General features: G+C 41.6%; 1 protein-coding gene across 5 annotated transcripts in view; it reads left to right on the top strand.

Moving 5' to 3' along the window:
* Positions 1-21,027, top strand: part of LOC135196464 (retinol dehydrogenase 13-like) — a 152,690-nt gene that overhangs the window by 91,000 nt on the left and 40,663 nt on the right. For all 5 annotated transcript variants that reach the window (XM_064223315.1, XM_064223314.1, XM_064223316.1 and 2 more), the window contains 3 exons: positions 3,148-3,310; positions 3,860-3,952; positions 13,294-13,418. In XM_064223315.1, the coding sequence (XP_064079385.1) occupies positions 3,178-3,310; positions 3,860-3,952; positions 13,294-13,418 (351 nt within the window). In that variant the 5' untranslated portion in view covers positions 3,148-3,177. The remainder of the gene's footprint in view (positions 1-3,147; positions 3,311-3,859; positions 3,953-13,293; positions 13,419-21,027) is intronic.

The following is a 21,027-nucleotide window of genomic DNA, read 5'->3' as shown; positions in this document are numbered from 1 at the left end:
GGACGGGAATATCCAGTTTGGCTGGAACTATCGTCTTAGTATTCGTTCACCATTGAAGCTTTCCTTCGAGGAAGACTTCTCCTTCACTCTCTTTAATAGAGAACGAAGGTGGTCGATCTCCACCTCCTTATTTTGTTTTCTTGAAGGAAAGAATTTAGGATGAGATCGTTGTTCAGAATCCTACAAATATACTACGTATATTAACCTCGCGACATGATTCTGCTAATGCATTGTTAAATGGTCCGTAGGCGCATATCTGGTTATTCTACGGATTGCGACTTAGACGAAAAGTATTCTAATTGGAAACTGCAACCCTTGGGTTGCCTGCAACCTCCCAGGAGTTTCCAGCTTTCAATTTTATAATACTTATGGTGTTGTCACAACAACACCATTTTAGCTTTTATATTTACCGAAATTCGTTTCGCTTAAATATAATTGCTCGAGCATATCTTTTTATGCTCGGTGGTTCTAGCCGAACGCATTCCTTCGTGGAAAGGATTACTTGGCAACTCAGGATGACGAGTCAGCGACAGCTACTGCGTATTGAATTGCCCGAGGCATTTCAGTATCAGCTGCCGCTTTTGAGGATAAGACGGTTGTTTATGTCTTTCTCACCTGCTTTGATTGAATAACAACCGTATCTCTGCCCAACAATCACGGACTTAAGTCTCTGATTAACGGGGATTCTCGCATACATGAATGACCATCTACTGCTGAGAAACGCTAGTATTCATCGTCTTCGGTATTGCGAGAATTTTAAACAGAGATATCTATTCGACTCTCATCTTTCTGTTTACCGCACGGTAAACAGAATTCTGTAATAGTCTCTTGCTGCATCGTATTCCCGATAATGCGAATGATTTTTGCGGAATCTGAGTTTGTCCTCAAAATATCTTGTATTCGGAGGTGTACAATTGTTCATTGTTCACCCCGGATTAGCAGATGTATTGAAAGACATCGCCTACTCCCACACCTGCCAGCTCTACTTCCAAACGTTCAGCCCATGAGAAGCAGTTCTTCAAGCGGCTTCTCCCCTGTGTTTCATTACTGAAGACGCCCCGCTTTCATTGCACAACGGACAGCAATGAAATGGCGGTTAGCGTTTTCAGTCATTTGTAAGCACAGGTTTAGAATCTTGAGATTCCTTCTCTCGATTCAGCTGGAAGACGTAGGTTGCATTCATTGCCTACCTTCGTCTTCAACGTCACATAGTGTTGTTTCTCCTTAAGCTGAGATTCAACGTCTATGAGATTTTCTTGCCATCAGGGACCTCGGTCTTTTGAAGGCAATTGACTTTCGCCTTTTGAGCTTATGCATTAAGAGAATCATCGCCGCGCCGTCCGGCATCGGTGACTAAACAAATATTTTTATTTGTTTGGTCTCTCAGCATAACTCTTTAAAGGGCGAAGGTCACGTGACTTACCCGGATGCTTGGACAACTTGCCTCTACTGATTCCGAACCAGTCAGTCGGCAGCTGTCAGAGCGTCCGAGTCAGTTACGAACTATGCTGTGGACTTAGTTCGGTTGTTCCAGAGCAATCATTACTTCGTCTTAATAGCTTGTCAGGATGAGTACTGTACATAACCAAAGTCGAGAAGAGGGATAGGTCATACGACTATTCCCTTCTTTTCGTCTTAGGTAACTGCATGACTTCTCTTGAGAAGTCAAGCACAAAGGGATGGGGATTTGTGACGCTCGATTTCGTACCGATCTTCGTAGCGAAGACTCAGAACCCTTCGGTAACTGACGATTGGTTCGAGTCCTTCACAATACCCTCCCTAATGGACGTCACCGCCTCCGATACGAAGGCTATGCTGCTTTGTCCTGTGAAGGTGCGACGGAGGCTGTCTGAAGAAACTCGACACCCAGGATGAGTGTGGACGCCTCTTCATCATTCTCTCGCGTTCCGCAAGAACTTCTCCGTGGCGCAGGTAATGAAGGCAGGCGCCTGGTCCAACCGGACCGCATGCACCTCCTTCTACCTTCAGGATATTGCCCACAGTTCCTTGGATCTTTTTCCTTGGGAACCGTGGTGGTTGCTCAACACGTTGTGTAGTTAACCCAGACCCTCGCAGGCTGAACAGCATCGAGTCCTGGTGTGACCGTAAGAATGGATGAGGAATGAGAGTGTGACTGGCTCCTCTTCCCATCTTTTTCTTCCCTCTACCTTTGGGTAGAGGGACACGGTCGTCACCCTGCTGGGTAAGGACGAGATGCAGGTGAGCTACTCAATAGAGCACCATCCTATCCCTTTCAGTAGGGATAGGAGTAAATATCCACCACTTCCTCCAACAAGGGGGAGGAAGTGGATGCCAAATTGAGACAAACCCATCATTTTATGATTGTCTCTTGCAAACAGGAACAAGTTCTTGCTTGCTGGTACGAAGAGATACGCTTGCCTCTCTCTTAGTACTTGGCCCAGAGGTCTGACCATTGATCCTGCGGTGCACACCCCGATCAATCGGACAGAGGTTTGGATCCCTCCCTTGCTCTTACGACCAGGGAGGCACTCCAGGGTTGGACGAACACCAGTCTGTTCACCAAAAAGACTCAGATTCCTCCCACCAAGAAGTGAGTCTTCCTATTGTTAAAGGACCGAGGGTTTGTATTACGTATCGGAACAAATGACAATTTGTCGAAAATTGCATTTTTCCTAACTATACAAACCTGAGGTCCTTTAACAATAGGAAGGTAACTAGCGGCAGCTGGGACGGTCGTAAGCTTCGAACAAGGGGAGAACGGTAGTTAACTGCTTGTCCGATCGTGCGCGCGCCCGCGCGCCCGAGAGGTGAAGAATCACTTTTGCTTTAGGCCCATGCAAAAAGTTGCAGAGTGAGGGGTGGCATGAGGTGGGACTATATGTAAAGGACCTCAGGTTTGTATAGTTAGGAAAAATGCAATTTTCGACAAATTGTCATATTAAAGCTTCAAGTCATTATTGAATCAACTACAGTAATTTTAATTATCTTTGGTAAGTGGTGTATGCAGTTCCCAGTGTATTTAATGCTATGAACATTTTTTACTAATAATGCATATTAAAAATTATAGTATTCCATAACCTACACTAAAGTTGGAGATGCAATAGTTAGATACGTATTTTATTTGTGTTCTTTGCTTAGTTTTAGTGCAATTTCTTCTATTTCCAGTAATATCATCTACAAGTCCTAAGGTACAAAATGTGGTACATTATTCTTATACCTGTAGTTGCAGTGGCCATTTTAAATGTTGTATACAACTGGCAGGCAGGACATTGCCATTCTCAAAGAAGGCTAGATGGCAAGACTGCTTTGGTAACAGGTGCTTCGGCTGGTAAGCAAAATAATGTGTTTTTTGGCTTAACATGCTGTAAAAAATGAGCTCTTTGGTAATTTACACCAGCTTGGATTTAACATAATTTCAAACTACTGTCTATATGGTATTTTGGATATGTAACCAAGCTGTTATTTACATTTCCTAGTAGCTATGAGTAGCAGATAAAATTAGTGCCTGTTTTTTGCCAGTCAGTTATTCCTGGAATATCACAATTTTTCTGTAATATTGTTATTATATATAGTTGCATTTTTAATTTTTATATGTAGAATACAAAACCTCATAGTTATTTTTGGGTGCTGAAATTTTTTAATGACTTGGATAAGGATGGTGTAATGAATGAGAGGGGGAACCCCACCCACTCACCTAGTTAAACCTTCACTTTCTCTTAAGTTGGCATTTAGTCAAGACATCTCTATTGTTACACTGATTTTATTTGATTGTACTCTGAGCAAACATGCTTAATCGGTCCTTTTTGATAAGACATATAGACAGACAGATAGATAGAATATTTTTTCGATTGTAATCTGCTTTTTCACCTTTTCTCAGGTATTGGTAAGGAAACTGCCTTAGACCTGGCTAGACGAGGGGCACGTGTTATTCTTGCATGCAGGAACGTAGAGAAGGCACAGCGCATAGCAGGTACTTTTTATTTCCATATTATATATTCATACTGAATAAGTGGTAAATATGTTGTAGAGAAGTTAATTTGATTATGTATGTGCTATGTGTTTAGACAAAACAAAGATTCTGGAGCAGATGCAGAGTAGGGAGACAGGGGTGAGAAGCATGAGAAATCTTAACCTATCCTACAATGCTTTCCTGACCTAATCAGACCTTACCTTCCTAACCTAACTTAGGGCACTGTGCCCTGACGTAGCCCTGGAGGATTTGCCCTCCCTGGACCCCCCCAAGTAACACTGAATATCCCTGTCTCCCTACTTTGTACACTACTCAAAATTCTAACCCCTTTGCTTCATGAGACCAGAATTGTGGCTTTAATTCATGTACTCAAAGAGGCATCACTAATGACTGTTCAAAACTGGTACCTTGACGTGAGTTTAAGAAACTTAGCTGACCTGCTGTAATCACTAGAATACCTCATTGTTTTCACTTTACAAAACAGCAACCACTGAAAACCAGTAAAAGAATTTGATTTTGTTCTGGTTTTAAGCTCAAAGGAAACCATTTAATTGTTTGATCACACACAAGCAAGTTTGTTAATATAAAAACTAAATTCTAACAAATAAGATTCTCTTATTTTTTTCCTTTAGACCACTAAAAACCACCACTAAATCATACATAAAAAGAAGGTCCTATCTGCTTAAGTGAATTTTTTCCTTGTGTTGAATACTTGATCCATTCAGTAGAATATTGATATAGTATATATGTTATTTCAGAAATAAGTAGTCATAAATCCTAATTTATTCTCAAGCTTTTATCATTATCAAACATATCTCAGGACAAGGACTTAATCAGAGACTTAATATTCTACATAACATTTAATATTAGGTTCAGTGCCAACAGTACTGGTCAAAAAGACAGAAAAAAAAGACCTGTGTTTCATCACAGTACACAAGACTAATGTTTTAGTAGCAAGAGTAAACTTGGTTATGCGTCTTACTTTATGAGTGTGCCAGAATATTGGACATTGCCATAAACTATCTGATAAAAACAGTGTAGTCCTCTTGTATATCACAGTCAATCAAATTTACAAGTAATGCACCACTGAAACATTAACAATGCATTTCTTCAAGTTAAGCTGTGGAAGTGATTAGTAATACTTTTATGTGATAGCAGATTTTTCAGTATTAGTTATTAGTAGTCCTTTGCTGTCGTCAGTACTGTATATGTTATAGTGAGTACTGTACCCAGTTGTTATAGCTGAAAAATTATTAGGACCACTTTATATAGCTACCCAGTTTAGTTGGCCAGCAAATAAATAACTTGCTGGCTTCTTATGCTCTCCTCCCACCGATACATGTTTATCCTTTATTTTGTATATCCTAACCACTTGTTTTTTAAGTTAATGTTAACATGCTTTAACTCATTAATACCAATTAATAAATAAATTCTATAATTTTCCCATTACTCCTGCCAGATTTCCCTGTGCCTGCCCAACAGAGTTCAGCATTCATACACAGTACCCTTCAACTGTCCCTTATAGTGCTGGTGGATCAGTGCCTGAACCAAGCTACATATAGCCATGCTACCTTTTAACATGTCAGATATAATGCACAAATAATAGGTTATAGCAGAATCAATGACTTGTCTTTTAGTTTCTGTAACATACCGATGAAAAATTCACAGGTAAGTCACTTAAACATCATGTTGAGTACTATAACAATCATGCCCATAGTATGACATTTGTATTTGTGTCATTACAAAATCTATCAGTCATAATTGGTCTCAATACACATTACAAATTCCCAAGACAAAGCTTTTGAAGTCTTGAAAGCAAAAGAAGAGTAACCATTGTGTGACTGCCATAGGTACATGCACTCCTTTGACTTACGGGCAGGAAATGCCTGCTGAACTCTTTCTTTCGTATGTTCCAGTTGTGTTAGCTCAGTGAGGAAATTCTACTGGGGTTGCTTTGGCACTAGATAATCTCTTTCCAATTTTTATTAATTTTTTTCTTTTTCCAGTTATCACTTTCTAATCAAACATGTCGTTTTGTGGCTATCCCACCTTATTACTTTGCACTATGTTATGGTATTCCTGCCTTATTTAGTGCGTTCATTAAAAGTTCAGATTATCCAAAGTAGTGGTATAGATTCTGCATACATATTATACTGCATCTCAAAAACTTCAACAACATTTTCAACTAATCCAGTTATAAACTTTTTGAAAAATTGTGAGTTAATTGACAAAATATATAAAAAAAATGTAAGTAAAAACCAATCCTTTGGGCTAACCCTGTGAGAGCTGATATTCAGCTCTGTGGTCTGGTAAAACTATTTTGTATTGATAATAATACACTACTTGGACAAGTGGTTTGTAATCAGAACTAAGAGTTTATGTTTTAGGGTGAAGTAGTAGTGTTTGTATTTGTTTTAGTATACCTTTCATTAGCATTTCTATGCACTGAATTGCTAAAATCTTGATCTCTAGATAAGAAAAATTCCATCAACAGTTTTTCTATCAACAGAAAAAAAAAGGAAAAGTGCTTGAAATATTTGAGTGCTATCTAGTGAAAGACAGTGGCAACCTTTCACTTAAATCTACAAAATTCATTTTTAAACATCTAACTTACCTGGTAGTTATATATATACATATAGCTTAAGTCCCTGTGACGTCACGGCAGAATTCAAAACTCGCGGCAATCGCCGATTGGGTAGTCAGGTGTACCACCTGTGCGCCCTCTATCCAGGTACCTAGAACCATTCCAACTATTCTTCAGATCTTCCCTGCCGCCGTTTCGGCTAACATCGTGGAATTTTACTCGCTTTCGCCCGTGTTTTTCGCAATTGATTTGGTGAAGTACACTTTGGCTTTGGCTTTCGCTTGTTGTTGGGTGTATGTATATCATCTTGATAATGATAATGAATCATAATGAATGATGATGATAAGAGAATGTTTACATTATTGTGACTCTTGCTTATTCTTGATCTCTTTCGCATTTTCCAAACATGGCTGACTCTGCTTCGAGTGTAAGAATGTGAGTGAGAGCATGTAATTCTTGGTTTGTTAAACCTCAATAGATTCTCGTTAATATTATATAAATTGAGAAGCAAGAGTGATCATTTGCATGATACAAGGAGAAAATGACTGGATAGATATTATTGCTATGTGCGAAATCTTGAAAATAATAACATCAGGAGAGCGAAGAGTATTATGTCTCGCTCTTCTAGAGATAGTCAGGGAATTAACGATTCTCTTTCCCTTACTAGTGATACTATTGACCCTGCTTTCATAGTAATAGTTTCTATTCCCCCTACTGATATAAGTGTTGGTCCAACTTTATAGGACATGATAGCGACCATTCAAGCCTTTGGTAAAGGTATAATCCCCTGTGGAAACAGGGAGAAATCGTGGTCGAATGTGAGAGATTTTAGAATCACAAGTTACATTGTTAAAATCAGTGCAAGTGCAAGTGCAGTGGAGGGTGCGACTGCTCGGACCTGTCGTGCTCCTAGTCCTAGGCCTCTTCCAAGCTCACCAACCCCTGTGAGAAGGAATGTCGACCGACGAAGGGAGGCGAGAGGCTTTAGCTACCGAGCGGCCGTCCCCTCAAGCGTACCTGTTGATGATCCCCAGGACGTTCACCCTCGCCATAGGAAAGGCGAGGTAAAAATTATTATGTTTTTTCGATTGATACGGCTCTGATCTATCGTACTCCTGGTCCTAGACCCCTTCCAAGCTCACCAACCCCTGTGAGAAGGAAAGTCGACCGACAAAGGGAGACGAGAGATTTTAGCTCCCGAGCAGCCGTCCCCAGGACACTCATACTCGCCATTGGATAGGCGAAGTTAAAGAATTTTCTTCGTCGTCTGACAATGCAGTACCTAGACGGGGCTGGCTTTAAGCTTCGAAATCTAGATCCCTCATAAGAAGGAGATCATGAGTGACGCAAAGCGTCAAGAACTGCCAGAATGTTGGAGAATGTCAGTTCCCCTAGGTCAAAGCACATGAAGTTAGAACAGTGACAACATCTGTAGCTTTCAGACAGATCAGGTCTTTACAGAGTATAATGGACTCTACTTTCTGCAGAAGTAAGTCAGTGTTTACCTCACACTATTTGAAACATGTGCAGACTCTTTATGAAGACTGTTGCACTTTGGGACCATTCGTAACAGCGAATGCAGTAATGGGAGAAGGAGCTACCCCTACAATCCCATAACCTTATACCTTTTTCCTTCCTTGGAACTGTTGAATTTTTGTGGTTGTTTGTGGAGACTGGACGCAGGCTTCCACAACCATTGATTTTCAGTCAGGTGGTCATTTTGTTCCTTGGTAGCGCCCGGAACAAAGGTATTAGATGAGGTCCTGTCACATAGAGGTTATGCACTGGTTGACAGCTCCTTGAGGTCTTCAGCCCCCTGGGTGGATCGCTGGATCTCTTAAGGAAAGCAGACATAATGAGGCACGAGATTATTAAAGTCAGCTTCCTTAAACAGGTACGAACCCATAAGTTTGTTTATTAACTCTTATGTCAATTCCAACGATGTTGGCTGTCTCTGACCCTCCACCAAAGGTGTCAATCAGCTATATATATATAACTACCAGGTAAGTTAGATGTTTAAAAATATTTTCATATTAAAATAAATTTTTGAACATACTTACCTGGTAGTTATATACGTATATAATTTAATTCCCACCCTCCTCCCCTCTAGAGACTAGGGGCATGGAAGATCTGAGGAATAGTTGGAATGGTTCTAGGTACCTGGATAGAGGGCGCACAGGTGGTACACCTGACTACCCAATCGGCGATTGCCGCGAGTTTTGAATTCTGCCGTGACGTCACAGGGACTTAAGCTATATACAGGCGGCCCTCGGTTAGCAGCAGGGGTTCCGTTCCTGGCCACCGACGCCAAGCGATTTTCGACGCTGAACGATTTTAAAGCCTACGGCCGCCGCACACCTTCTTTTGGAACTCTAGACCAGTCAAAGGCGCCGTAATCCCACAACGGCGCAATAAGTAAAATTATATTTATGCAGTATAGTACTATAGAATTTACTGTACAGTACATGTGGGTGTCTAGAGTATGTAAGATATAATAAAGTTTCTTATACAGTGTACAGGTAGCTGTAGTGTTCAGGTTATGATCATTAGTCTTACGATAGTTCGATTTTATGAGAGATCAAATTACAATGGCCTAACTTTATCCATCTTCTAGTTACATAAGTTCAATAACAGCAAAAGAGAATGATGAAAGTATGGTTTTAACGTTATACTCGTTGCATGAACGTGTACAGCCATGAAGAACCGAAAGAGAAACAACTTTTTTTTTGTTCTAAGTACAACCGAACTGGATAACATCTGTTTGGCTTGTATTTCGATCATCGTACTACAGTGCAACATTACCGTATTTGTTATAAATGGCGTTATGTATAGAATAGAACTGAGACATCTTAATGTAATAACTTTATTCGCTATAGATCAGAGATCAATATAGATTAAAGATCAATCGGGAAATATACCGTTAAAATTTAAACCTAGTTATAACTGAAGCTGAGAAAACTGTTCAAGCTGCTAATGACTATTACGTACATTGGCAACAAGGATAAAACTGCAGTAAACGTCTGCCATCACACACAACTGTAGATAAAATTGGGATAGAAAATCAGTTTAATCAAAACTACTGTGCTTGAAAGAACACATTTTACTGTTGGTTTCACGCCGATATAAGATAAATAACGTAAAGTTCGTATTACGATGATATAAAAGATTACGTATTGCGAACGGAATCACGTAATTTTTTACGCAATAAACATGCCGCCAACGTAATCTGTTAACGAAAAAAATAGTAGTTCACATTCACGAGACATATTCAATAAATATTTCCACCTAAAAACACGCTGTATAAGGAAAAATAACTTTGTCTCATATAAGTCAAGTATATAGATATTCGTTTATGCTACTAACTAGAAGCAAGAGCATTCGCTCAGAATTGCGTTATGGTGATTTCAAACCACAACATTGGCCGCTCCGCGGAATACGGGCTTAAGTTTGCCGTAGTATTTTAAAATACAATAATATGAGAATACATACAATATTCTTGGATACAGTGAAATAATGTATAACTTTTTAAAGGATTTATGGAAAAGATGCATAATTAATAAAATAACACAATGCATTTTTCGGAACTGCGGACAAGAACGAACATGACAAAAACCATCTCCTGACAACGTGGAGCGTAGTTACAAAAGGCTCCTTAATTTGTATCTTATTTCTGTACAAAAATGAAAATACCTTTACGCAATATATTTTCATACACATTTTAAACTTAAAAGCATAAACATTTGAAAAATCGACACATCGATCGCTAAATTTGCACTTTTTTTTTTTTTTTTTTAACTAGATATTTTCGGAAGAGCGGCAGACGGCAGCATACAAGAACGAACTTGAAAAAAACATCGTAGTCGATAACTTGAAGGGGAGTTTCAAAAGCTACCTTTTTATCATATTTCTGCACAGAAATAAAAATACCCTATTCGTAATACATTTTCATACACATTTTAAACATGAAAGCATAAACATGTATAAAATCGACACATCGATCGCTAAATTGCACTTTTTTAAAATCGATATTTTCGGAAGAGCGGCAGGCGGCGGCTTACAAGAAAGAACATAAAAAAACATCGTATTTGATAACGTGAAGGGCAGTTTCAAAAGCTGCCTTTGTATCATATTTCTGTACAGAAATAAAAATGCCTTTCACATAATACATTTTCATACACATTTTAAACAAAAGCATGAACAATTATGAATCGACACATCCATAGCTAAATTTTCACTTGTGTAATCGATTATTTTCGGCATAGAACTGCGTCAGAGGCATATATTTTTACCCTAATACCTACGTAATAACTCTCCATAAAATTTGTTAATATAATTTGCATAACCTTTATGGTCTGAACGGCATTTCTACATATGTATGAACACGTTAGACAACGGCGCTAGCAGCGCTGTTAACTGAAATTTGTGCCGTAAAGATACCTTTAAAATGCCTTATTTTTTTAATATATATTTTTGACGACCGCCGTAAAACTGATTCGCCGTTGAGTGATTGCGCCGTTAACCGCGGGCCGCCTGTATATATAACTACCAGGTAAGTATGTTCAAAAATTTATATTAATATGAAAATATCATATTAACCCTTAAACGCCGAAGCGGTAAAAATCAAAAACTCCCCCGAATTCCTTAGCCGGTTTTGAGTGAGCGAGGAAGCGGAAAAAATAATTTTTTCAAAAAATCACAGCGCGCTTAGTTTTGAAGATTAAGAGTTCATTTTTGGCTCCTTTTTTTGTCATTGCCTGAAGTTTAGTATGCAATCATCAGAAATGAAAAATGATATCATTATCATATGTAAATAATGCGATATATGGTAGCAAAAAAAAAAATGCATACATAATTGTATTAAAATCACGCTGTGCAAAAAACGGTAAAAGCTAACAAGTTTCTTTTTTTTTTGTTGTATTGTACACTAAATTGCAATCATTTTGATATATAATACATTGTAAAACAATAAAAGCAACACCGGAAAAATATTATCACAAAATGATGTACGAATTCGTAACGCGCGGACGTAAAAAAATGTTTTTTTCAAAAATTCACTGTAACTAAATATTGTTCTAGAGACTTCCAATTTGTTTCAAAATGAATACAAATGATTGAATATTATGATACTGTAAGAGTTTTAGCATACAATTGCGTTTTTCTACCATTTCGGTAGAGTCAAAGTTGAAGAAAACGTGGTTTTTTTTTCTATTTATCGTGATTTATATGCAAATATTTCGAAAATGAGAAAAGCTACAACCTTCAAATATTCTTCCTTTTATTTTACATGAAATTGCGCACATTTTCATATATAAAACTCTATGAAATGCCTAATATGAAACGGAGCAAATTTTCCGAGAATTCGATGTACGTAATTCGGAGATTTATGGCGGAGAATCCGCGCGTGGAGGGAAAGAAAGTTTTTTTCATAAATTCACCATAAATCGAAATATTGTGCTAGAGACTTCCAATTTGTTGCAAAATGAAGGTAAATGATTGAATATTACTAAAATATAAGAGTTTTAGCTTACAATTGCGTTTTTCGACCATTTCGGTAGAGTCAAAGTTGATTGAAGGTTGAAATTTTGGCACATCGTTATTTATATGGAAATATTTCAAAACTGATAAAAGTTACAACCATGAGTATTTTTTTGTTGTATTCTAAATGAAATTGCGCACATTTTCATATATAATTCTTCATGTAACGGATAATTTAAAACGGTGCAAAAATTATGTCAAAGTGACGAAATAATTTTTGAGATGTGTCACTGATACTTTTTAGTTCGATAAGAAATAAATTCGCGCTTGCGCCTGCGTAACGATTGTAAACAAAAAAACGCCTTGATCCGGGAACTCCCAGCATCCCCCAAGGCGCGTGATTCAAAAGTTTTCGGCTGGTAGGCCTATAAGTATTTTTCCGCGAATTTTTAAAAAAACTTTTTTGAGTCGACGTATGGTACGTCCATTCGGAAATCGGGGGAGATTTTGACTCGACGTTTAATACGTCCATTCGGCGTTTAAGGGTTAACCACAACCATATCTTCATATGAATGAAATGAAATTATAAAATGAGATGGTAATGGGTATACGTAACATAATAGATGGAAAAGGCAATCATTTACACAACTCTTAAAGAGTCAGGGGAATCACAAACAAAAGAAAAGCTTGGTTGATTGTTGAGGACTGACACATTGTCTGCCCAAGCACAGTAAGCACCTTTCACAGTATATTTTTTTTTATCCTTTTATCCTTTGAGAATTTTTTCTCAACATCATGTGGTAAACAAAATGAGTTGTGGGTTTATTATGAAAACAATTTTGCTTCCTAAATACAAACTTTCATCTTGCCTGAAGTGCCCTCCTCCCAATGAACTCGTATGTTTTCTAAACTGCTTTTTTTAGCTTTTCATGGCAGTTTTCAGTAAGGGATAGGCATTGAAGAGTAAGAAATGATACATTTCTTCAGTTGATTTTATTTCCTGCTATCATTACTTTTTTTGCATAATTCATCCAATATCACAATGGTCCATATAAACATAAGAGACGCTTGCAAGAAAAGTGAAAGTAAAGATCGTATACACTGAACTTTTGTCTTTATTTAAAAATTTTTTTGCATAGCACATCATAAGTAGATTAACAGTAATTATATATGGATTAAAACTTATTAAAGTATTGTTGTTGATAAGAAAGAAATAGTTTTATTCAGGAATGTGAACTATATGTCTTATGTAAAAACATTTCATAATCTTTTTTTTTTCCAGATGAAATCATAAAAGAAAGTGGCAATAGCAATGTTGTTGTTCGTGAAGTGGACACATCAAAACTGAGCTCCGTCCGACATTTTGCAAATGAAATTTTGAAAACTGAGACACATCTTGATATACTGGTAAACTCTCGTGTGTATGTCTTTTGTACTGTAGATTATACCTGATTAATGATACTGTAAGGACAACGTCTTTTCACTAATTTCATTTAACTATATCAACATGCCGAATTCTAATTTATTCCATATTGTGTAGAATTCTCTGACCTTTCCACTGATATATAATTGTGTGCATAGTACACTTCTGATATTCATACAAATTACAAGCCTCTTATTTTTATGAAGCCTACATCAGTATAGATGGGGATTTACTAAATTGCAGAATGCTCTTGTAGAATGCTGTCACACCAGAACTAAACTTTTATTTCAAAAGATGAAGAAATGGTTTTTTAAGTCTCTCTTGTTACCATAATTGTTTCCTTTTATGTAGGGTTCTCACCTATGTAGATATCCTTGGAACTTATAATGTAGGCAATGATGTAAAAACTGTTGCATTACCTGAAATGGTCAATAGTAGAAGGTTGTCAGGAGAGGATTTTCCATGCTTCTGGTTCATATTTTGAAAATATAAACATATAAGAGATAGCATAAAACCTTGGTCGTCATATCTCCCATCAAACACTGTAGGTATTCAGAAAGGTTTTCCAAAACACTGGGTTGGCTTTTATTTGTAACTCACCAGTTTATTTTAGAGAGAAGTAATGTACTTTAGTGAAAAGCTGCATTCTCATAGTGTTCTGATCCCCGTAGGGGATTAGTGCTGTTAGTGCACCTCATGCAATGCATTGTAGACATTACTAAAGGTCTTTGCAGTGTCCCTTCAGCCCCTAGCTGTAACCCCTTTCATTCCTTTTACTCTACCTCTGTTCATATCTTTCTTCCGTCTTACTGTCCACCCTCTCCTAACAGTTTATGCATTGTGGAACTATGAAATTTTCCTCCTGTAACATGTTTCAAACCTTTTTCCCGTCGGTGTCTATTTCTGCGTTGAATTACCCCATAGGTCCTATTGCTTGGCCTTTGACCTAGATTCTAAATTCTTTTTTACTCTTTAGTTTTCTTATAGAAAACACACACTGCTGCAATGCCCCAGATATTTAAATCAAAGGCAGATGTATCTCCAGGGTAAGTCCTTTGCTGAGATTCCCAGTAATGCTGGAGATACTGATGCTCAGATCTCATTTTTAAGGATGAGAATTTTGATTGATTTTATGATTCTTTTTTCAGTATTCATCATTAATTCATAAATCATCAGCTGTCTTCTCAATTTTGTACATGAACTTTCCTGTCAGATATATACTTAGCTTACGTCTCTGACGTCACGACAGAATTCAAAACTCATGGCAAACACGACAGGTAGGCTCTAGGTGAATCTACCCTAAAGCCGTCGTGCGGCTACTGGTCGCTGGGATGGGGCGGGTGTATGAAACCAACTCCCACCTTTTCCAGCTCAGATTTTCTCTGTCGCTGGTGTCGACTACACCTGTTGTCGGTACCTCTCGATATTGGATTCTTACTCGTTTTTGCCCTGGATTGTTTCATCGGACTTTTGGTGAAGTACCTGCTCTTTGGCTTGGCATTCGCGATTTGTGGACCGTTTTTTTATTATTCTTTGGATTTTTCTTGGGATTTCATTATGTCTGATTTAGAGATTAAGAAATCAGCTATGTTCAGAGTTTGTTCTGTTAGCGATTGTAAGGTGAGGCTACCGAAAGCTGCGGTAGACCCTCACGCAGTATGCATGAAGTGTAGGGGGAATGACTGCTCATTTATTAACCCTTGTAGAGAATGTGGTAAATTGAATGAAGAAGAATTGAAGGCGCTTTCTTCTTATTTAAGAAAGCTTGAAAAAGACAAGGTTAGGAAAGCTTCATCTAGGAGTTCTAGTAGGTCTCGCGCTAGCGAGTTTGAAGTTGATAACCCTGTTGTAGACGTAGCTCCTTTACCAGTTTCAGCCCCTGCATCGAACCCGAAGATGCGCCTTCGGAGGTGGACACTATGAGAGCCACTATTCGCAGCAGGGAGTTGAAGATTAAAGCGCTAGAAGGTAAGAGTGATAGTGATATGTGCAGTGATCCCAGTGCAGTGGAGGGTGCGTCTGATCGGCTCCCTAATGCTTCTAGGCCTAGACCTCTTCCAGACTCCCAGACCCAGTGGAGGAGGAAAGTTGAAAGCCGCAGGAAGGTCAGGGAGAACCCCCACCGGTCAGGCGTCCCCTCGGTAGCGCCTGATGTTCGCTCCCAGGCTACCTTGGATCGCGCCAAGAGAGAAGTCTTATGGCAATGCTTCTCATCTTCGCCTTCTCCTTCGCCTAAGCGTGGTTGGAGCTCCTTGGAAGCTTCTCGGCCGTCGAAGAGAGCCTGGCAGGCTTCTTCCGCTCTTCCCTCCAGCCCTGAAGTTTTCTCAGAAGATCTTGGATTACAAGTGAAAAAACCGAGGATTTCGTTGGAGTTTTGTTCTAGTAAGGATCGAGCTGCGTCTCCTGTTAAGGACTTTGGGAAATCTCCTACGCGTATTTTGGCTAGTCTGCAGGCGCAGATTTCGGCTCTGGCTGACTCCTTGATTGTGACTTCTCGTCGTAGGAAGGACGTATCGCTCCCGGTAAAGAAGTCCAGGCGCTCTTCTCCAGGTTTATGTTATTCGTCAGTAACCGCCCTCTCTCCAGGATTGAATCGTAGCACGAGGCGCTCTTCAACGGACAGGCGCTCTCCTGCGGACATCGTTTCTCCGTCGGACGAACGAGGGGCAGGCTTCCCGTAGACGAACCTCTCCCAACAGGCGCTCGTCTCGAGACAGGATCTCTCCCTTTGGCAGGCGCCAGGAGCCTGGTAGGTGTTTTTCTCCTGGTAGCCGCTCACCATCAGGCTTCCGCTCTCCTGTGACCAGGCGCTCTTCGATTGACAGGCGCTGTTCGCCTAGCAGGCGCTCTTCTCCTGTCAACCGCCCTTCGCTTAGCAGGCGCCAAGAGCCTGGTAGACGCGCTTCTCCTGCCAGGCGCTCTTCTCCTGATTTTCGCTCTCCTCGAGTTAGGCGCCGGGAGCCTGTCAGATGCCTCTCACCTTGTAGGCGCTCGTCGCCAGAGATTCGCTCTCCTCGCAGCAGGCGCCAAGAGCCTGATAGGCGCTTCTCGCATTGCAGGCGCTCTTCGCCAGGCAGCCGCTCTCCTTTAGAATTTCGCCTAGTAGGCGCTCTTCGCCAGATTTTCGCCCTGCGTTCGTTAGGCGCCAAGAGCCTAGGGAACGCCCACATCCTGACAAGAAGGATTTTGCAGGCAGACTCTCTGCGGAAGTTATTACTTCCCCTGTTAGATGTCAGACGTCTTACAGACGTTCTTCCAAAGATGGACACTCTGCTGAGGACAAGACCGCGTATCCTCGTAAGGATCGTGAAGGATCTTCGGCTGAAGAAGAACAGGATCCCTCGGAAGAAGAAATCCCTAAAGATTCCTCTGTTATCTCATACAAGTGATTAACGGACCTGTTGCTTCAGGAATTCGGAGACGCCCTTTCTCCTGTCGCCCCTCCTTCGCCTCTCTCGTTATTTTCGACCTCGAAAACTTCGAAGGTTTCATCCTGTGTCAGGATGAAGCCTGCAATCTCTATGAAGAAGGCGCTTAGAGGTTTTGGCGAGTGGCTTCTTTCGAAGGAAGAGAAAGGGAAGACGGTGTTCTCTTTCCCTCCTTCTAAGCTTACTGGAAAAGCTAGGGTTCTGGTATGAATCTGGAGAACCCTTGGGCCTCGTTCTTCCCTCCTCGGCAGAACGGACTTCTCTTCACTGGTGGATTCCTCTCGACGCTCTGCCCTCATGTCTGCTAAGACGACATGGGGGATGAATGAGCTTGACCACCTGTTGAAGGGAATGTTCCGAGTCCTGGAAGTATTCAACTTCCTAGACTGGTCTTTGGGCGTTTTGGCCAAAAAGACGCAGACCCCGGATTCCCTTTCACCTGAGGATCTTAACAATGTTCTCACGTGTTTGGACAAGCAGTGAGAGATGGATCGAGCGAAGTCGCTTCCCTTTTCGGAGCGGGAGTAATTAAGAAAAGATCTGTATACTGTTCGTTCCTGACGAAATCAGTATCTCATGCTCAGAGAGCCTCTCTCCTTTATTCTCAGCTCTCTCCTCAACTCTTCCCTAAGAAGATCATTCAAGATGTTTCTAGTGCTCTTTCAGCTAAGGCTACACAGGACGTGCTAGCCCAGTCTACCAGGAAGCCTCGCACTTCTTTCCAGGCTAAGACCAAGAAAGAGACTTCCGTTAGGCAGGAGCCCTTTTGCGGAGTCCCTCCTGCCAGAGCTTCTTCCTCTAGAGGATCTAGACCATCCTTCTTCACGGAAGTTTCTGAGATTCATGATGGGAGGGAAGATCTACCAATTCAGGGCCTTGTGCTTCGGGCTCTTGACAGCCCCTCAAGTTTTCACGGGTTTAATGAAGAATGTAGCGCAGTGGCTACATTTGGAGGGAGTGAGGCTGTCGCTCTATCTCGACGATTGGCTGATCAGAGCAAGCTCACAAGAACGATGTCTGGAGGACCTACAGAAGACACTTACTTTGGCAAGTTCGCTGGGACTTCTGGTGAACTTCCAGAAGTCACAGTTAATCCCCAGTCAAGAGCGGATATATCTGGGGATTCGGATGGTTTCTCCGGATTTTCGGGCATATCCGTCACCAGAGAGGATTGCTCGTTGCCGCGAGAAACTAACGACCTTCCTAGAGAAAGATGCATGCACAGCGAGGGAGTGGATGAGTCTGTTGGGGACACTCTCCTCGCTGGAGCAATTCGTTTCTCTAGGAAGGTTGCATCTCAGACCTCTCCAATTCTTCCTTTACCAGAATTGGAGGCGTCTCTCTCAAGATTTGGAGTTCTCCTTCAAGATAACAAAAGGAATCAAGAAGGACCTTCTGTGGTGGGCAGACCCTCTCCGATTTGCAGAAGGTCTGTCTCTACACATGCCGAACCCGAACCAGATATTGTTTTCCGACGCGTCGGAGACGGGTTGGGGTGTGACCCTAGGGTCAAGAGAAGTGTCAGGCACCTGGGAGGGGGAACAGGTGTCCTGGCACATCAACAACAAAGAGTTGATGGCAGTGTGGTTGGCGTTAAAAGCCTTCGAGCCCCACGTCCGAAATGCTATAGTTCAGGTCAACTTGGACAACACCACAGCCTTGGCTTACATAAGAAAGCAGGGGGAGACACACTCCTTCTCCCTGTACGAAACAGCAAAGGACCTGCTGTTGTGGTCTCGGGCAAGGAAGATCGTTCTCCTCACCAGGTTTGTACAGGGAGAAAGGAATGTCAGGGCCGACCTCCTGAGCAGGAAGAATCAAGTGCTCCCTTCGGAGTGGACTCTGCACTCAGAAGTTTGCCAAGACCTGTGGAGGTTATGGGGCAGACCTCATATCGACCTATTTGCGATAGCAAAGAACGCGAGGTTAGACCTCTACTGCTCCCCGATCTCAGACCCAGGAGCAGTGTCAGTGGATGCTTTCCTTCTAGACTGGAGAGGTCTGGACGTCTATGCCTTTCCTCCATTCAAGTTTATGGTCAAACCCTCAGGAAGTTTGCGGCCTCGGAAGCGACAAGGATGACGCTGGTAGCTCCATTCTGGCGGCCTAAGATTGGTTCAAGAGGTACTGGAATGGTTGTGGACTTTTCCAAGAGCTCTTCCACAAAGAGTAGATCTGCTCAGACAACCCCACTTCGACAGGTATCACAAAAACCTCCCCGCTCTCAATCTGACTGGCTTTCGACTGTCAAAAGTTTTGTCAGAGCGAAGGGGTTTTCAGCAAAGGCTGCTAAGGCTATCGCCTCAGCGAGAAGGCCCTCTACCCTTAGAGTCTACCAGTCGAAGTGGGACATCTTTCGCCGTTGGTGCAGAAACCAGAAGCTTTCCTCTTTCAGTACCTCTGTGACCCAAATCGCAGTTGTTCCGACACGGCATACAAACCTTCGGTCCTTTTACAATAGGAAGGTACTAGCGGCAGCTGGATAGGTCGTAAGCTTTCGAACAAGGGGTTCGGTAGTTAACTGCTTGTCGGACAGCGCGAGCTGCGCGCAGACTGGGAGGTAAACAAATCACTTTTGCTTTCGGCCTGCTGGGCGTGTAGACGTGTATCATCGCTCTCCGTGCCCGCTTCATCGTCGTTGCTTTCGCATGGTTGTGTTTTTGTTTTTCTTTTTCTATTTATCTAGTGAAACTGAATTGTAACGTACAATCATTTCATATTTATTTCCATTGAATTCAATTGTGAATTAAAGGATCTTGGTTTCTCCACGCCCTCCGATTACCCGAGTGCCGGGACTGAAGGGCGTAAGTGCGGGAATTCATTTTTCCCAGAAATGATCCTTGTATTGTCTATGCTCGGTGCCGAGGACGGGAGAGCGCTTGCTCCGAGCTTATATTTTGGTTGGAAATGTGTAGATGAAAATCGTAAGTAAGTGCCCTTTTCATTTATATTTTTTTGACCTGTATGCTCGCTGCCGAGCGAATGCGCTCGGCACGAAAACTTATTCTGTATGGAAGTGGAATCGCAAGTACAGTATTCTTTTTCATTTTCATATATTTATTTTGATTGTAGCAATACTCATTTTGGATCAGTTTCCGCTCTTACCCGGAAATTGATCCTTTCCCCTTTTATTTGAATGAAGTGAAATCGCAAGTGCAGTTCTTTGTTTTTTTCATTTTCATATTTTATTGAGATTGCATTATTTACTTGGATCAATTTTTCCGCTATTTCCCGGGAATTGATCCTTCCCCTTTTTATTTTGTATGAAGTGAAATCGCAAGCGCAGTATTCTTTTTCATTTTCATATATATTTTGATTGCATCAATTCATTATGGATCAAGGTTTCCGTTCATAATCGCGAATGGATCCTTTTACTAATGCGCTCGATCCGAGCTTTTATTCATTGTGAAGTGAATCGTAATGCAAGATTCTTTTTCATTTTATTCCTTTTATTATTGATTGCATCAGTATTTATTTGGTTCAAGTTCCGCTCAGTCAGGGAATTGATCCTTATGCCCTTGCATTCAGGCCGAGGGCACGATTGCTCTCGGGCTCTTATTATTATTGTTGAGTACATGGGTGCTGTGCGGGGGTGGGGAACGAGAACCCCCCCCCGCTCAGCTCCCACAGATGGCCCTTCCCCTTCGGGTGGGGAGGATTATCTGGGTTCTTCTCCCTCGCCCGATCCGTCGAGCGCGGGAGGGCGCTCGGTGCCCGATGTACAATTGTATTCGGGGTCTTCCACTCGTTCGGGTTTTTGGTGTGGGGCTCACCCCCCCGCGCGAGGGGACTTCCCCCCACTAATCACTACTAATGTTATTTCCGCAGGTGCTACTCGCCACGAGGGTGGACCTTGGTGAGGTATGGGCGTCCTTAAACCATTTTGCAGGGCGTGCTAGTGTCCAGGGGCTGCGGTTCTATGTCTGGGCCTACTGCGGTCACCCATGGAGTGGTGACCACGCTCCAGGTGACGACGTCCCTCCTCACCTGGTGTACTCGCCTCACGTGGTAACAGTCTTGCCTACAGCCGCTGTGAAGTGCCGTTCGCCGTACCGAGAGGGGGGCGTGCCGCCGCCGCTCGTGGTTGCCGCGCTGCTGCGACCACACTTCCCCTGCCCTAGAGCTCGCCCCTGACCTGCCGCCGGTACCAGGATGTTGCTGGCTG

Source organism: Macrobrachium nipponense, chromosome 17 (assembly GCF_015104395.2).
Source record: "Macrobrachium nipponense isolate FS-2020 chromosome 17, ASM1510439v2, whole genome shotgun sequence".
NCBI classification, from domain to species: domain Eukaryota; kingdom Metazoa; phylum Arthropoda; class Malacostraca; order Decapoda; family Palaemonidae; genus Macrobrachium; species Macrobrachium nipponense.
The sequence above is the reverse complement of the archived record's forward strand: the minus strand, read 5'-3'. Positions and strand labels throughout refer to the sequence as shown.